We start from the raw sequence: 18,456 nt of genomic DNA on the forward strand, positions 1-18,456 counted from the left end.
AAAGTATCGAAAGCTGACATTTCATGAAGCAGATACATGTGACTCTTATCCTTGTATAGCGTTATTGATAGTATCCAGTGTCGTTTTATTGTGAACATCTGATATTTTACTTACCAGTTAGATCGTTTATATTGCACGTATATATAATATTGCACGTCTCGTTGACTGCTCTGTGTTACTGCAATGTGATTGTTCGTTATTCCAGCTGAATTTGCGTTAAAGAAGAGGACTTTACTTGCTACCTAGCGAGCTGCCGCTACCCTATTTTCAAAATGCTGTCTTTGAGGATTGGGTACAATGCCTTAACCACCTCCGGACAAACATTTTCATCGGCAAATAAACTGAGAGCTGCAGTTTGCTCTCTGTGTGACTTTGAGTTTGCCAAAGTACGTGCAATGGCAACCACCACCACCACGCAACCAGTGGTTATCCGGATACCCCGACGAATGCAGATACAGATGGAAAACGATGACATGAAACGTAAAAGAGTTCAAAAAGTCAATACAGTGCGACCCGGCAAGCTCCTGATAGTGAGCAAGAATCCGAAACTGAACCAATCTGTGGGCCACGCACTGGGCAAATTTGAGCAACCACTGCTTACCTCGAAAGGATGGAAACACAGTAAGTCATTCGGGGACTATTTCACAGTAAATAACACCAAAGATGTTGCACCTTTCATTACAGAACGTCCGCAGGAGGAAAAAGAAGAAGCCACGAGCAAAACGGTAACTTTTAAATCTTTTAAACTTCTTCCAGAGATAGTGGAAGCGCTGGCCCGTGACAATATAATTTATCCTACAACCATACAGCTGAAAGCCATACCCAAGATTCTCCATGGACATAACGTTATTGCTGCTGCGGAGACAGGAAGCGGCAAAACACTGAGTTATTTACTTCCTATTATTCACAAACTGAAGGAAGAAAGGGCTGCAGAGGAATACAGCCAGCGCGAACCTCAGATTGGCTGTGTTATACTTGTGCCCTCCAGAGAGCTAGCAGACCAGGTGACATCTGTGGCGAAGGCCTTGTGTAACCCATTTGGGATGACGGTGAAAACGGTGGGAGGCGGAAGAGGAGTAGGTGCCATCAAGCAAACCTTCAGAAGTGGTCCACCAGACATTTTAGTTGCTACGCCTGGTGCCCTATGCAAAGCCTTGCGCAGACACTGCTTACACATGAGTGAGCTCACCTTCTTTGTTGTGGACGAGGCTGACACCTTGTTTGACCCAAGCTTTGTAGAAATGGTGGAAGACATCTTATCCCACACCCAAGTGGCTTCCAGCCCTTTGGAGACAAAAGGCCCAGGCCGTAAAGCACAGCTGGTGGTTGTAGGGGCAACATTTCCTGGAGGTGTTGAAGACATACTCAGTCAGGTGACTGACGTGGGTAGCATAGTCACTATCAAGAGTCAGATGCTCCATTTCCTGATGCCTCACGTGAAGCAGACCTTTTTGAAAGTGAAAGGGGAAGACAAGCTGTTGGAGCTCCGCCAAGCTTTGAAGGTGGCAGAGCAGGATGGCTCAGGGGTGCTGGTGTTCTGCAATGGGTCGTCCACTGTAAACTGGCTGGGATACATGTTGGAGGACTTGGGAGTCCGTCATGTACGGCTTCAGGGTGAAATGCCAGCTGCTTTGAGGGCAGGCATTTTCCGATCTTTCCAGAAAGGGCTTGTGAATGTGTTGCTTTGTACTGACATTGCTTCCCGGGGCCTCGACACACAGAGAGTGAAACTGGTCATCAACTATGACTTCCCTGAGTCTCACACGGACTACATCCACCGTGCAGGGCGAGTAGGGCGGGCTGGGAGCAGTATGGATGGGGCTGTCCTTAGCTTTGTCACTCACCCATGGGATGTGGAGCTGGTACAGATGATTGAGACTGCAGCCAGGAGGCGAAGCAGTTTGGCCGAAGTGAAATCTGCTTTCCGCAAGCCTGCACCAAAAAACATGAACAGCAACTGATGAATCCACGTGAGGTATATGTTTATGGTAACACACACTTGTCTTCAGAATCAGATCTCCAGCCTTTAAATTTATTGATCCATATGACAGATGTTGTGAGGTTTATTTAATCTAAGTAATCCAACCTAACTTACAGTGTCAATGTGATGCCACAGCACAAAGCTAGTAAAAGATAAGAGTAATGTAATCACTGCTATTTTCAAATGATTGTGCTGCACAGTAAAATGAAATTATTTCAAAGCCTAACGTCATTAGGTTCAAATTCAATGTCAAAGGGTTTACTTTAGGCATTTTTAATTTGAATTTGGTTTCAAATTGTTTGGTTTCCAACACGTTTTGTCTTACTGCTTTTGTAGTAATGTGAAGGTTAATGGCAATTGCTTATGTGCATGGCTTTTCCAAATTAAGTAAATCGCAATTGTGAAGGGTAGGCCTATAAAATATTCTTCAAGTGTCCATTGACCAAATTGATAAATCCTCTGCAACCCACTAACTTGCACACTGGTAAACACCTGTTTTATCCACTTACAGCAGTGTAACAGATGCACAACACACAAGTAGTATCATATTTACATTTATATTTACATAACTTTGCTTAGGTTTTACAGCTTCTCCATGTTTGCTCCATCTTACATCGCAGGTGACTTTCATTACACTTCAGCAATTCATAGATTTCACAACATAATGTGATACAGTTGAGTAGAATATAGGGAATATACAGTATATAAAACAGTATAGTCTCTACAACGCTATTCTGGAAAATACAGCATATGTGTCAAAAGGGGTTGTAACTGTGGTGTAATTCTATTAATTTGCCATTGATGAGGAAGGTGTTGACGAATGTATGGCTGTAACTAACCCACCATGGATGCATGGAGCTGTTTATATGTAGAGAGGGGAGGGAGCTTTGTGTGAAGAGTGCAATAAGCACAGTATCACCAACTATCTAAACACAGAATACAGTGTGTATGCAGTCTGAGAGTTTAATCAAGCAGAATATAAATACCCACAACATTACCACAAAATGTAGAGCAACACTGACAAGATCCACAATTCCAAAATCGACAAAGTACGTTAACATTATAATACATTTTCGGTAAAATGAAAAATTATTTCAAAATGCCTTCAGTGAAGAGGAATATGATAGCAGGAAATCCTGAGGTCAATCCTTGTGGACAATAACACCAATCCTTAATGCATCTGCTACACTGGAAGCAAAGTGAACAGCTGAATGGCATATTGCCTGCTTCACAACTCCATTGAGAATACGCCCAGAGTCATGGTGGGGAAGTTGGCACATACTGTTTACAATTATTGAAATCTTGGTAAACACATACACCCAGACAAAGGAGTCTTGGTTGTGACCTGGTTACCTGTCTGCTTTTTGAAACAATTTGCCCATTCTGGTTTTCTCTCTCTCATTTTTCCACTGGCCTGGTTATAATGTGGATATTGTATTGTTTTTGATGGATGAAAATATACTAAGTCACTAAGTAGCTTATTCATACACAAAAAAATTCTTTCAATGACTTGGATCAGAGTTCTTTGGTAGCGAATACTGATATTATAAAGTGAATATTATAAAGCTACCATTAATATGGACTATGTTTATTGTCATGAGTTGTTTGTATCACAATGTATACTCATATTGTTGTTATGAAATTTCAATATGGAGCATATTTTGTATATTTTGGACTTGTCACTTTCAAAGTGGTATTTCCTCAGTATTCTTGTTTTCTTTGTTTCTATTTCTGTGATAATTCCAGCTTTGAAATAAATAAAATTTGGCTATATGTTATATGAAATCCTCTCTTTATTGGATATCTTGGACAAATAAATATATTTCTAGCATACTATTCTAAATTCACAGATGCTGATTACTTCTTTCAATAGGTCTACCACAAAGTTTTTTTTTTTAGCTTAATCACATCTTAACTATAAATGCTAACGTGATATTTACAGCATCTTCCAATGACATTACTTAGGACACAAGTACATACAGTGTAAAAGCTGGATATGAAAGTATTTACAATAAAAACTAGTGTTCAGTTTTGCAGATCATGTCTTTTGAGTGTCATTTGTGCAATTGATGAAAGGTGATCCATAAACACCATCTTGCCCACACATTAAATTTACATCCAGACTTCAAGGCTTGTAAAACGTCTGGTTTGATGTACACATTAGTGTGGAAATAGGTAATAAATTAATGCCATGCAAATGACTCGAATTATTTTAAAATACTGTGTGCATGAACATGTTAAACCTGGTTTGAAATGGTTGAGCAGGATATAAAAATGAATCTGTTGTCTCAAGGCATTACACTCAATATGACATCTGTCTCGTAGTGCTGTAAAATCCACTAATTGGTTTCCTGCCTGGTGTATTTGTATTTTCTTGCAAGAAACAGGACTAAGTTGAAGTTCACAGCTCAAAACATGACAAGTGGGTAGTTCAGATTTCACAATTTTGCAGTTTATGACTTATTTTTACAAATTGGATAGTGTTGCAAATATGTTTGTGACAGTGACGGTTACATATATATTATACATATAATTACAAGATAATTATGAACACATGCAAATGAAACATTGAACCTATTCCTGTCCAAAGGAGGTATATCCCACACCACTTGAGTGGTGTACTCGATGTGGTATCAAGACATCGGTTTTGTTGGCTAAACAAGCTGGTGTTCATCCAACATTTTCACTCCTTTATAACTTTGTCTATTCAATTCTTAAGACCTCTACACAAACTACAATTTTTGTAGTTTGTGCAAGTAAATGTGTGAGTTGATCTTGACACACACAATTGTCTGTGGAATTGGGAGACTGATGACTGACACAATAAACGAGTTTTGATAACTAAAAAAAACTGCACTAGAACTGTTCTGTGTGGCAGCACCTCAGGACTCTTGAGACATATAGTGCCACCTACTAGTGTGCAATGCTGCCCTATAAGGCTATGAAGCGCTGATCATAATTCCAGGACTCGCCAAATATTTATGTGAAGCTGCGTCTGGCTTTATTTTTCCATTCATCATGTTTCCATTGTTTTTAATGGTAGGTGTCTGTAAATGGATCAAATAAGCTCTTAATCTTTTTTCACAGCTCATGACATTCTGCATCCTCTGCTTCTGTCCTGTGTCTGTTTGTGGCTTACCACTTAATGTCTTTTTCCATTGTATCTCTGGCTGTTGTACTGTAGTTCAATGGTATGTAGCATTCAGAAAACAGCTGTTTCTTGTTTGTATATAACGTTATTGAATGCTTATTTCCTACTGGTGCTTGGCAGTCCCTTGGAGCTCATGAAAACTTGAAATCACAACTGGAAAGTGGAAGAGGAAAGCCTACTTCAACTTCACACACGGCTTCTCATGCTCAAAAGAGGAATTTTCATTGCTTGTCAGCAACTGACACATTATGACCTAATGTGTTACTATGCCAGAACGGTCGTTGTAATTTTCAACAAAAATCACAGCACACATGTAAATGTTCAACGAGGACAGTGGATACAATTGTAATGTCTGTTCAAAGATTCAGAGGCAGATATCTCAAGGTAGAAGCTATCAGAACAGTATCAATGGCTTTTTTCATTATCTGTTATTTCACACTGAAAATGTATTTGTTCTTTAGGGAGTGAGAACTGTTTCAGGGGCAAAGCCTTTTGTTGATGTTCATCACACGTCACAGAGTGTTCATTAAGTGATTTCTAAGGGTTTGTACAAACAGTCTCAATCTCTTTTTTTGTTGTTGACACATGATTGTTAAGAATGCAAAGCCATTTTTTCCACTGCCTCAGTTGGCCTCTGAAACCCCTTTACACAGTTTCAGTGGACTCGTTACACATTGGTGGTAGAGTGAGTTGAGGAGAAGTTCTCCATGCGAATGCGGACAACTTTCTCCACAGGTGGAGGAGGGAAGAGAAAGCGGCAGGTGAAGACTTGCTGGCAGGCCTTTCGAAAGTTCTCAGACAAGAAGGCATAGAGGATCGGGTTGACACAGGAGTTGCCATAAGCTAGGCAGTGTGAGATGATGCGAAAGGCAAAGGAGGCGTCATTCAGGGGGAAGCTACCAAACTCCACCCACATGGCGATGATGTGATGTGGCATCCAGCAGATGAGGAAAGCGGCCACCACCAAGAGCACAGTCTGGGCCGTCTGAGGACAACAGAGGAAAATCAGCAATCAGTATGGGATAAAGTGAAAGAGAAATGGTGAAAGTGGCACCTTCTGGGTTATCTGAGGGTAACAGGAGAAAACAGTAATTGGAATACTATGACCGTCTCTCATTAGCATTTGAAGTGCTACAGTAATAGCAGTATAAGTACTATTAAATTGGGTCACTTACATTGCTTTTTTTAAAACATGGAGTGTATAAATAATCAGGAAGACAATAATATATTTACATATATTTACATTTCTAGAATCTCTTCTTTCTTCTTGGCTGCTGCAATAAACAATGAATAATAAACTGTGTCTATGTAACACCTTTGATCAGTCTCAAAATGTTTTCAACAAATGTTTAATGGTCCCATAATGCACCCTGTGTGTTCAACTACACTTCACAGTCAGAAAACTTATTCATTTTATTCACTTATTCATTGATTTTAAAATTCTACCAAACAGCACTGATGATTATCAAGTGAATGAATGGTCTTAGGTTATTTGGCTTGAGCTAAATGTTTTCTGCAGCTGGCAGAATTAGGCTTTGGTTTGATAGCTTTCTGGCAACACATTCCACATTCCACTTCATACATATCAGCATATCAAGAAGTAGGAAACTGCGGAAAATTAGATAGCAATCAAATAGTACAATGTAGCCAGCAATATGTTTTTTGTAGAAAAAAGAAGTGGGAAAGGGTACATAACAGCAGAAATCACTCTAGTGTTATAAGTAATACATATGTTTTAAATTCACAATACATAAATCCAGAGAATTTTAAGATGCATGTCTTTCTGAATAATGTTAAGGTTATGCCTGATGGTATTTCACTGTGTTAGTGCAGGTTATTCATTGAGATATGTAACTAAGATATGTAATATGTAATTAAATTTTAGGAATGGGAATTGTAAGCAGTTTAGTGTATTAATAAATTAAATTTTAGGAAAGGGAAGTAAGCAGTTTAGAATATTAATACATCAAAGAATTTGCGTCCTTGATTGCTTGAAAACAATTGCCCAAAATTAGCTCATAAAGTATTAATGCATTTGCAAATTCAAAGTTCAGGTCAGCAAAAAACTGAATTTAACTGACAATAACTGTATATAAAAGAGATACAGAAGTGAAAGAGGGTAATATCACTGAAGACAGGAAACCTCTGGAGTTTGAGTGTTCCCCATGTTTCCCAGAGACAGATAGCTATTGAAATGCATTATCACACTTCATTGACTAATGAACATGAGATAATTAACTAAACAAGCTTGATCAGTTAATTTGGCTACACTAACATGTGCTAATTGGTCATACATGCACACACATACACAAATAACCATAAATAATGTTGCCTGTCATTTGGTGTTCTCTAAGAATAAATCACCATATGTCCTATTTTTACACCTCCATGACCGAGTGTCATCAAAAATCAGTATGTTGTACACTTCACTAAGCTGACTTTTATGGTTGGGCTGTCATTCAGAAACCACTTGTAACCAAGACCTGTCCATGACAGCACATAACCTGGTGTAATGAGGAAAAAAAAACACAGATTTCTGAGCAGTGGAAGAAAGTAATATCTTCTGATGAGTCATTGTTTACTCTTCTTCCCAGATATGGACAGGTTTATATTTGGAGAGAGCCAAAGGAAGCCTTCAGCCCACACTGCCTGCTCTGAACTGTTAAACATGATGGTGGATCTGCTATGGGCAACCACCTCATGTAAGTCATTGGGTGTTTGGAGTATTGCTCTGCATGGTACAATTATGGCCAATCAATGCATAAGCAGCCAGATGCATCCTATGGTTCAAAATTGTTTCCTAAACATGTTCCCATATACCAAGACAATGACATCCCGATAAACACTGTTACAGGGATTCAAGAGTGGTTTCATGAACACCAAGATGAAATCAAACAGCTTCCATCACCTTCCCAGTCACCAGATCTAAACATCATTGAACACTTAGGGAAAGTTCTAGATTGTAGAGTGCAGAATAAATTTCTACCTCCTTCATCTCCAAAAGAACCAAAGGCTTTCCTTTATGAACGGTCCAATGCCCCAATAGAAACAGCTCAAATGTATATCAGCATTACAAAAAGGACTAAAACTGTTGTGAAGCCAAAGCGTGGCCCACCTCCATATTAGTTAATACATATTCAAATATTATTTGGTGTTTCTATGATCTATTTCTATTTCTGTTTCTATTTGTTTGTCTACACCCTGTACACCCTATCATGATGTTCTTTTATTTCACGTGTGTGTGTGCCAATTATGATGATAATAATGATACACATATTCAATCAAAACAAGATATGTATGACTGAAAATAGTGCACTGCCACAGCTTCCTCACTAATTTCTAATTAATCTAATTAGAGCATTTCTAATTTAAGTGGGTTGGAAAATCATACTTAGTAGTCATACAGGTTCATCAGTGAACATGAGACTTCTCCTGAATTCAATCAACACTTGTTCTTAACTTTGTCTCACAATAAAATGCTTAATTTCATAAATGCTTAATCCCCCCCACTAGGTTTAATTTATGGGTAGTGAACCTCTGTGAATCATGTTAATTAAGCAAGCAAACAATAAGAACGCATTTTATTATCTTAATTTTGTTAAATGTGTGTACTCTACTGTCAAACAGGAGAACACCATAATGACTTTAAAGTAAGAAATCAGTGAAAAATATAAAAATAATAAGACACATTCACATAAGCGGAACAGATTTTATACATTTGCTGTTGTGCCCTGTGATATGATCTTAACCATGGACTTTGTGAACTTACACTCACCCATCTTGAACAATCTTGTTCTTGCAAGGGCTCTCTCATTAAATTTCACACCAAGTGGCCAGCACTGAGTACACTCAAAGGACCAGCCATATCAACCTATATTTCAAAATGCATGAACAATAACTGCCAGTCACAAAAAACTGCATAAAACTGAATGCATAACAATGGATTAATCAGAACAGGTTCTTGACAAACCCCTTATCAATTAATGAATACACTTCTAATTTTTTATAACAATGTGCCATTTTTCCTTTTTGATACACTATTTTATCCTCATTTCATAAAACCCAATTTGTCTAGAAAAAAAAAACTGCTCAGCATTTTCTTTTAAATCTATATTTCTTTGTTTGTCCGCAGGTCTATTCAACATATTCACACTAACTAAATACACCCACTGTGACCAGCATGTTAACATATATAAATTCAGGAGACAATAGCTGACTCAATTGATGAAACTGCATTTTTACTGTTGTGAATCTACATTAGAAAAAAGAAAATTATGTTATTCCAACAGATCAATGCAGAGGATATTTATGAATTTAACATGTGCCAAATGTTTAGATAACATTTTTTGTTCATTTGCAGCCACTAAACTTGTGATGTGTAAGAGGATGCTGTCATAGTAATCACAAGATCAGCAGTTAGAATGCAGAAGAATCCACAAAACGCTGAATTTACCATGTTCCACTGTAGTGTCTGGTATTCAGACATTTAAGGATACTTAGATAGTGGCAACCCTGTCAGGTAGAGGAAGAAAGTGTATCTTGTCACCACTGGCTGTGAGACAAGTGGTACGGGAGGCAAATATAAATCCAAAGGCAACAGTTGGAGATCTTTCCATAACAAACTGGCATCATCAGTACACATGTCAAAGTGTTAAAACGTAACATTTAATATTACCTGCATGCATGGGCCACTTGTGGCTCAGTTGCAAGGAAAAAGCCTCTTCTGAAGCTAAACCCTAAATAGAGGCAATGTTAATTTACCAGACTACATGTAGAGGGAAATTGGAAGCATGTATTGTGGTTAGATAAAATGGCATTTGAGCTTTTTGGCTCATCACAGTTATGTTTGTCATAAAAAAACAAACTTTATTTTGGAAAAAACAAATCCCACTGAGAAATAATGATGGCCTACTGTATTTTGGAGCTGTTTTGTATCTCTGGGTCTTCAAGCCCTTGTTAAGATAGAGGGAGTTATAAGTTCCACTATATAACATGATATTTTGGCTAAAAATCTGGTTCCCTCTGCCAAGAAGCTCATGCTTGGCCAAAAACATTTCAGTATGGTAAAAAATCTGCAGTGCTCATCAAAGAAATGTGGAAAACTTCATCTCAATCTGCAGACATCAATCCAAACAAGCATTTGTGGTTCTAAAGAAAATAACTCAGAAACAAAAAAACAAAAGATGTGAAGGATCGAGAGCATTGTGTCTGAAGGAATGGTCAAAAATTCCTCCTCAGAAGCATTAGTGTCACATGCAACACAACAGGAAGTATCTTGTAAGTGTACTCTATGTCAGACAAGTACTTACAAAATACTACCTACATGGATTTCAATGAACGTGATCCATGTGTTATCTGGAATAAAAATAATTACACATGATTTTCCTGTGTGCAGTGCAATTAAGATTAAAACATAACAGTTCAAAAAAGTGTTACATTTTGTGTTACATTACTTTTTGTGTCACATTATGTTTCTTTTCAGGTTCAGGTTTAGGGGCATTTTAAGTTTTGCAGAAAATTAGTGATAGGCTCCCATACTATTTTCTTTGACCAATAATAATAATAATAATAATAATAATAATAATGATATTACTTCCATTGTTCATATTCAAAGGTAATTTTCAATAAATGATCCAGCTCAAGGATATATGAGATACTTTCTCCACTGTTCTGTAGCTGAGGGCCCTTGTCTCTTACTCTAGCTCTTCAGAGTCTCTTTGTTAACCCGTGCTGTGTGTCGGCATAAAATTAGATGGCGGTTTCTCATTATTGGTCAGACTCATTTAAGTTCAACTTTGGATCTGAAGTGACCAATCAATTAGATATTTGCATTACATGAATCAAAGTGGACTTCAACCAACACCACAAAGCACTAATGTAATTCACATTGAGAATCATCCAGAAAAAAATAGATTTTTGTTTCACATGCCTAAAAAAACCTCTATGCAACAAGCCATATGAATCTTTAAATTGAGATGACAAGAGTCTACCCAAAATCCCAGTGTGGCTTCAGAGCGGAGCAGTGAATGGTGAACATTGAAAAAATAACACTTGGCCATCTAGGCAGTTGTGTTCTGGTCCTAATGGAATAATGTGCTGGAAATCCTTTCAATTGCCTATGAAACCTCAACGAGTCCTTTCCCATGGCTTTGTAGGGCACTGTTAAGTACGAATAGATCTATCCATTTGGAAAGTGAACTGCAGTGTTGTCAATCATTTCAGATGAGCCTGCAAAGAGCCTGTCCCTTAGACAATACTGAAATCAGAGAAGATGACTCATTCCTGGGTTCCACTATCACAAATATTCTGTTGTAATAATGTGAGGCTGAGGTCAGCATCCTGATGGAAAAGCAGCATTTGTCAAGAACCAGGTTAATCCAGAAACTGTCAATCAGTGGAGGTAGATGGCTAAAAACTTGATCTTGATTCTGAACCTGTCTTTGACTGTTCTATTTGATCAGCAAGTGAGCCCATTTGCTATCATTTTTTCATTATTATGCCCTAATCTGCCCTTAATAATGTCAAAAAAACACTGCAGAATAACAGGAGACTGTTCCTAACAGGAGACTTATCCTAAGGAGAGGCTGAAGCATCAGCCCCACCACAGCCCAACAACTCCATACCCCATTTCACTGCCAGACGCATTATCTTTCTGTAGAAAACACTGAAATCGATTCCATCTAGTATATTTACTATAGCTAGTGTTATTCCCAAGGGTAGTGCCTTCTTTAGACAATGATCTCTACTTTGTCATCCTGCGGTAAAAGCAGCTTCTTTCAAGCACAACAGAGGCGAATTTTGTCTCATTATTATAATTACAAGTCTTCACTTTTCATTATTGAGCATACTACATTTCAGGGTAGGATATTACACCTTATCTACGTGTTACTCTCACAGTCTAGTAAAAGCAATATTAATTTTAATCATAAGCCACAATAAAGGTACCCCTTTACTGCTTTACTTTTACATTTACATTTTACATTTCAGAGTTCCAGAAGATCCTCTTCTGTATGTTGCAGGGTGAAGCAGATGATTTCCCAGAAATGTGAACCAGTAGTATATTCAGGAAATAGACAAAATAATGGAAACACCAAATGAAAAATGACTCATTTTTTTGAAGAAGGAAAAAAAACTCAATTACAATAAAAAAAGGAGTCTATACCTGTATTTAATATCAGTGTCAATACTAATCACCAATATGTTTGTGCTGTAAAAGACATTTCAAAATCAGCACTTTAATGTGTGAGTTTATAAAGCAATATGAGAGACCTAACAGATTTTGAAATAGGTCAAACTGAGTGGAGAGGTTAAAAGGTGCCCAAGCTGAGAGGTTCAGGTGTGTCGGTCGCAGTTGTATCAGGAAAGAGGAACAGTGATTGCAAGTCAAAGCTCACTAACAGGTATAGATGGACACGTATAATGATAGTTGCTAAAAATGCAAAACAACAGCCTCAAAAATGACCACAGAACTGAATCTACACCTCCATGATCCAGTGTGAACAAAAACTATGCGTCATGACCTTTACAAAGCTGATACTAGGGCTATATTTGGGAAACCGATTGTAATACCAATAAACAACAATGCAAAACCTGGTGTAATGAGCACAAGACCTAGACTTCTGAGCAGTGGTAGACAGTAACATGGTCTGATGAGCCGTCTTTTCCTCTTTTTTCTGCATCTGGATATGCTTCGAGAAAGCCATAGGAAGCCTTCAGCCCACATTGCCTATTCCCAGCTGTTAAACATGGTGGTGGGTTTGTTATGTTATGGACAGCCATCTGGTGGGAGCTACTGGGGCCAGATATAACTCTACATGGTAGAATTATGGCCAAAAAATACAAATCCATTTAAGGCAATCAGGTGCAACCTATGATTGTTTCCTAAATATGTTCCCATATTCCAAAGTGATGTATTTCAGGGGTACCAGTGTGGCACAGTGGATGGTAGAGGGCCTGGTAACCCAGAGGTTATAGTTCTGAAAACTACAAAAATGGATGAAATAAAAACACAGCAATGTACTGCAGTCAAAGCAGTGCATAGAAAGGCACTGACACAATGACTATAGACAAATACAAACAGACAGCAAGTCCTACCTTTCTCTTTGAACGTTCAGATTTCTTGGACATGTTCTTCATCTTTTTATGGAGATGGGACAATACCTAAAAATAAATAATAATAATAATAATAATAATAATAATAAAAGTCTACATGCACAACTTCAGAACATATCTGACAAGCCTGCCAAACTTAATTGAAAATGTAGTAAATGTTTCATGATTTATGTCAAGGAAAAGGGATTATAAATTAAGATAAACACCCAGAACAAAAACAATATGCTTCCACATAGGCTTGGAAGCCCAAAAAAGAACTTAGTCTTCCCCACCCTACCATAATGGTTAATACATGTATTACCTAAATATGAGGACAGTTTAAGAAAGACATTGTCTACCATACCAAAATTTACAACATTCGTTATTCTTCCTATTTAAGGAGTGAATTTACAATACTGCCCCATTTATGTTCACTGGAGAGTGCCCATAATAAAATACGTGATTAGCTTTGGTGTCTAGCCTCAAGAGACTGGGGGCCTTTTCTGTGAATCACAGATTTGCATTCAAAGATTAAGATTTTTGTCTTTTCATCTGCATAATATAACAACATGCATAACACCTCACAGGGACATTCTTGTTTCCAAACATTCTACTAAATTGATAGTGATGCCAGGGAAAAGGTGAGAGCAGATGCTTACTCATTTGCTTTTTCTGTTTCTACCTGTGCCAAATTACAATAACTTACTCTGGCAATATGTTACAATATGATACACTACGACACTTTATTAGTCCATTTACATGAAAATTCACTTTGTTAGTCAACACCTACACAACACACAGCACAATGCACCTTTATATAGAACTACAGTATATTTCACAGCACATGTCCACATTACAAATTGCAGTGGTTAAGTGTCTCTCTCCTTGTGCCCTGAGACCCATGGCCTTTTATTTCATCTATCAGCTGCCACTCATTACATTAGCTGTTAATTGAGGAGTCTGGTGACTGCCAGGACAAAACTTGCCTTACCTCTGCTCTTACTGAACATACTCTATATCTCCTTCTGGAGGGTAAGAGTTCAAAATGTTGTGCCAGGTGGTGACCCAGTACTAAAAGGTATGTTCACATTACTAGTGGGGCATTTTTTCAAAAACCATCAAAAGTAAATGAATGTCTCAGAAAGGGCACTAAAATATGGGCTTAGCAAACCACCATAGAACAACCATATCTCAGCTAACTTCATTGTAGAAAGGACTGGGCTACTACATGTCCATGAAAATCATCTGAAAGTCCAGATTTACAACCAAACCTCAACATCCCATGGGGGTTGTGACACACTTCCCCAAACACATCAAAACAACATTACTACAATATTTAACAATAATAGATATACATTAGCATATAATCATGTTAAGATCAAGGAATTCACAGATAGGATGGGTAATGTTATCTGCGTGTGTACAGGAGACCATCACTATGTTTGCTGCTTAAATCCCTGTTGAAATGGTGAATACCACATTGCACCAAAAATAAACGTCTGTGTTACAGGGATGGACAAACAATGGTAGCCCTCTAGGCTTCCAAAAATCTAACACTGGTAGCCTGTTAACTAATTGTTATCAGTCAATATATATTTATAGGATAACTGAAAATAATTACACTTGAAATGGGAAAACAGAGAGAAGAATCTATTTTGACAGTGTATCTGGTGCAGGGAGTTCAGTCCATATGATTCTCATCTAAACTGAATCTAGACCAGGTTTTTTTACTATGTGCAAGCAAGAATTGAAAAAGGAAATGTAGCAGTCAACAAAGCAAGCAACTGCACGTAGCCCCTAAGCAATAATAACCAAACAGCTATGCTAAGTTTTCACCTTACGATAATGCAATCTTAATGAAAACCATGCGTCAAGACACAAACCTCCGTACAAGCCATATTTGTATTAAACACATAAAAAATTGCTGTAGTCCCCTAGGTTTTTAAGACCAGAATTAAAAATAGCAATCTTGGGGGTCCAGGCTATTGATTTTACCATCCACATGCAAAAAAAAAACATATGCAATGCAATACATAAAAATATGTAAGCAGGTGTGTATAGGCACAGCTCCCGGTGAACTGAGTGCGAAGTTGGGAACAGTGCTGCCTGGTGGGAAAATGCAAAAACCATGGAAAGCAAATCCTCAGATTTAGGGCCTCTGAGTGATTTGATCAGTAAATGTGCTTGTTCTGATTACAGACTGAGCCCTACAGCCCAAAAAATGGGAGGTTTGACTCTGGGTTGTCATTAGATAATAACCAGGAGTCCACAACAGCAGAACATAATTGGCCAGAATAGGGTGGATTATATCGTTCAGGGTTCCCTCAATGCCACTCATTAGCATCATCTACCAAGTCATCAGGCATCTACCAATGCCTCAGATGGTGCCAGTGGAGACGTGTCTATCCTCAATTTGACATTTGCTCTACTGTGTACTGTGTGATGTGTAGTGTGAAAAAATACTAGTTGGTAGCATGCAAGTGTATTGGTCATGTTTCAGTGTGAAAAAAAGAATTCAAAATTAGGGGTATTTTTTGTGCTTTAGGATCACTTTAATTAAGGGTTTTGGTAAAAAATAATTCTGGACGTGGTAACACTGATTCATAAATTTGGTTGTGAATATAAATATACAGTAATTACTTACCCGTTTCTACAAAATTTTCCTTCCCTAACTTTAATTTTATTGTTACTCTTCCATTCAAGTTAAATCTCCAGCAATACACAGATACACATTTTCATCACAGTCCAAGTTCTTATCCGTTAATGTGTCTTTAGCACACATCCTTACCCTTGGTTAAGTGTAACCATTAACCTTGTAATGATTACACTGTCACTGTTTATACATGCAAATCTTTAAATCAAGATTCAAGCCATTGAGTCATCATCATTGATTCGAGTCGGAATACTTGGTGTCTTAATAGGCTTGGCTTAAATAGGAAAAACACTTGTAATTTCCCGTTCCACTGAGTTAAAATACAACCTTCTGTTTTTTTTTTTTTTTTAAACCAGTAACATTTCTTAGCACTGTTTTTATATTTCCATCTAATAAAAAACACACCTCTATATACACTTCCTTATAAATGTGATGGTTTTATCTTCAAAATAGAACAAAAACGCATGCCAGATTGTGTTCGAATTTTTGAAAAAGGAGTGTAATACCTTCTATTATCTCAAACTGCTGACACAGTATACAACCAACTTATCTGGCCTTTCATGCTGTCGTACATTTCGGTTTATCTGCATTGGGAATAACAAAGATTTCTATCGTGCATGTACAGTATCAGTGGGCCACTCACATGCTTGTTTTCTATGATTATACTGCTGTGTGTTTGGAAATACTCTTTGTGTAGAGTTCTGTCTAAAGGTAAATGCATTTTATGCTCATATCAAATATGCATTGAATTCCAAAGTTCCCTACTTGACGTATGAATTCTGAGTGCGTTAGCGTGCCGCTTCTCATTAAAAGCTATCGTGAAAAATTAACTAACGAAATTATCTTACTGTGCCCATTTGCAGCAAGGCACTCTCTAAGAACTGACAAACTTGCAGGGAACCTTTTGACAGTCTCCAACTATATAAGAATACAAGAAAACAGAAAGTACGTTTCCTTACCTTTGCATAGCAACAAGTTATCAAAGCCAACGGCAGCAAATAACCAATTATCAATATGGTCACTTTGTATGTGCGTTTTGACGCATTTTCGGCCCATGCCTCCCAACAAAATGAACTGTTGGGAGCCTCTTCATGGCCAGTTAGTGTCTGATGTTGAGCCACTGGGACAGCGAAGACAAATGACAACAACCAAATAACGCAAACTCCAATGAACGCATTCTTCTTACTGCGAATCCAGGGGGACTTTTTTGAAAGAACCACAGCAATGTACCTGTCCACCGACATGGCCACGAGTGTGAAGATGCTCACAAGCATGCTCACCATTACAAAGTAGTGCACGAATTTACACAGAAAGGCGCCAAAAACCCATTCAGGAAGGGAGTATATCGTGGCTTGGAATGGGACACAAAAAAGAAGGAACGACAAATCCGCTATGCTGAGGTTCAGAATAAAAATATTGGTGGTACTTCTTGCGCGCCTGGATTTGATTCTTCCAATTACAATCATAACCAGCGCGTTACCTATGACACCTAACAGAAATATTAATCCAAAAATGACAGGGACAATTACAACCTCCGGCCCCCCATGATTGTCGCTTGCCGTTTGGTTCATGTCCATTGGACCCTCATTCCAAATGAGTGTGTCGTTACTGGTTATCAGCGTGATTTCATCCATCGTTGCAAAGTAGAGAGAGTTGCAAAATATAAGCGACTGCACCTCTGGAAACAGAAACAAAGTGGGGTATTCTCGACCCTCGCATATTATACGTATATCCCACACATACAACAGTGCAAATGCAAGTAGTATCCCTCACTCATAAACCTCTTCCCCCACGTTCGAAGGAGACAGTCTAGTTTTGCCCTCAAGTTGAGAGGTGGAACCGCACTCTGTTCTCTACCACATAGTGCACTTCTTAAAGCAACATCCGCGCAATTGACGGGGATGATATGAAATCTGCGCCAAATTTTATGTAGGACTAAACTGGATCATGCCTAATTAGTTTGTTAACTTTCAATGTAATCTGTTGAAAATGCATCTCTGGAGCTAATGCATTGATGTGCATATACTATAGCATGTACGATAAAAAGGCTTAGGTAAAATGTGCCGTTAGAGCTAAGCCTTCGCGCGCTGAGGGGCATACAGCGTGGCAAACCGTGCATACGAAGAAATATATTTGCAATGTTTTCGTAGTAAATTATTCTTTGTTTCTGCGTGGACCGTATTAATGCTTTTAGATATATTTATTATTATCACTGATCATTTATCACAGATTGTATTCATACTTATGAGAATTCTGTAAGAATGCTGCAAATGTGATGTTTTCATACTGGCTACCTAAAATAAATATATGTCAGGGCATTCGTAAAGATCATTTGCAAGATTTTGCAGACAGTGATATAATCCTGAGAACAACACAAAAAACATTTTACAAAGAACTAGATAACCTCTTAAAATGACACAAAACTCCATTTATATATAAAAAAATATTCAATTGAGATTCAAAAAGCACACATGAATTTTGTGTATGTGTCTGTTTAGTGAGTTTTATTCCGTATTTTCTCATAATATCATAACATCTGCAAACATTGTCCAGCATTTCAGATTGTAATAAATTGTGCTA

General features: G+C 37.9%; 2 protein-coding genes across 2 annotated transcripts; one reads left to right on the forward strand and one right to left on the reverse strand.

Moving 5' to 3' along the window:
- The first annotated feature begins 85 nt into the window (after positions 1-85).
- On the forward strand, positions 86-2,167 carry ddx28 (DEAD (Asp-Glu-Ala-Asp) box polypeptide 28). Its single transcript, XM_036543986.1, has one exon. The coding sequence runs from the start codon at positions 273-275 to the stop codon at positions 1,959-1,961; it is 1,689 nt and encodes a 562-aa protein (XP_036399879.1). The 5' UTR covers positions 86-272; the 3' UTR covers positions 1,962-2,167.
- A 3,632-nt stretch (positions 2,168-5,799) lies between these two features.
- On the reverse strand, positions 5,800-17,510 carry LOC118788462 (galanin receptor type 1-like). The gene is made up of 3 exons (XM_036544469.1): positions 16,836-17,510; positions 13,227-13,292; positions 5,800-6,117 (listed from the first exon to the last, which is right to left on the reverse strand). Exons 1-3 carry the CDS (start codon positions 17,508-17,510, stop codon positions 5,800-5,802), a joined length of 1,059 nt encoding a protein of 352 aa, XP_036400362.1.
- Between the last annotated feature and the right edge of the window lie 946 nt (positions 17,511-18,456).

This window comes from Megalops cyprinoides, chromosome 13 (assembly GCF_013368585.1).
Source record: "Megalops cyprinoides isolate fMegCyp1 chromosome 13, fMegCyp1.pri, whole genome shotgun sequence".
NCBI lineage: Eukaryota > Metazoa > Chordata > Actinopteri > Elopiformes > Megalopidae > Megalops > Megalops cyprinoides.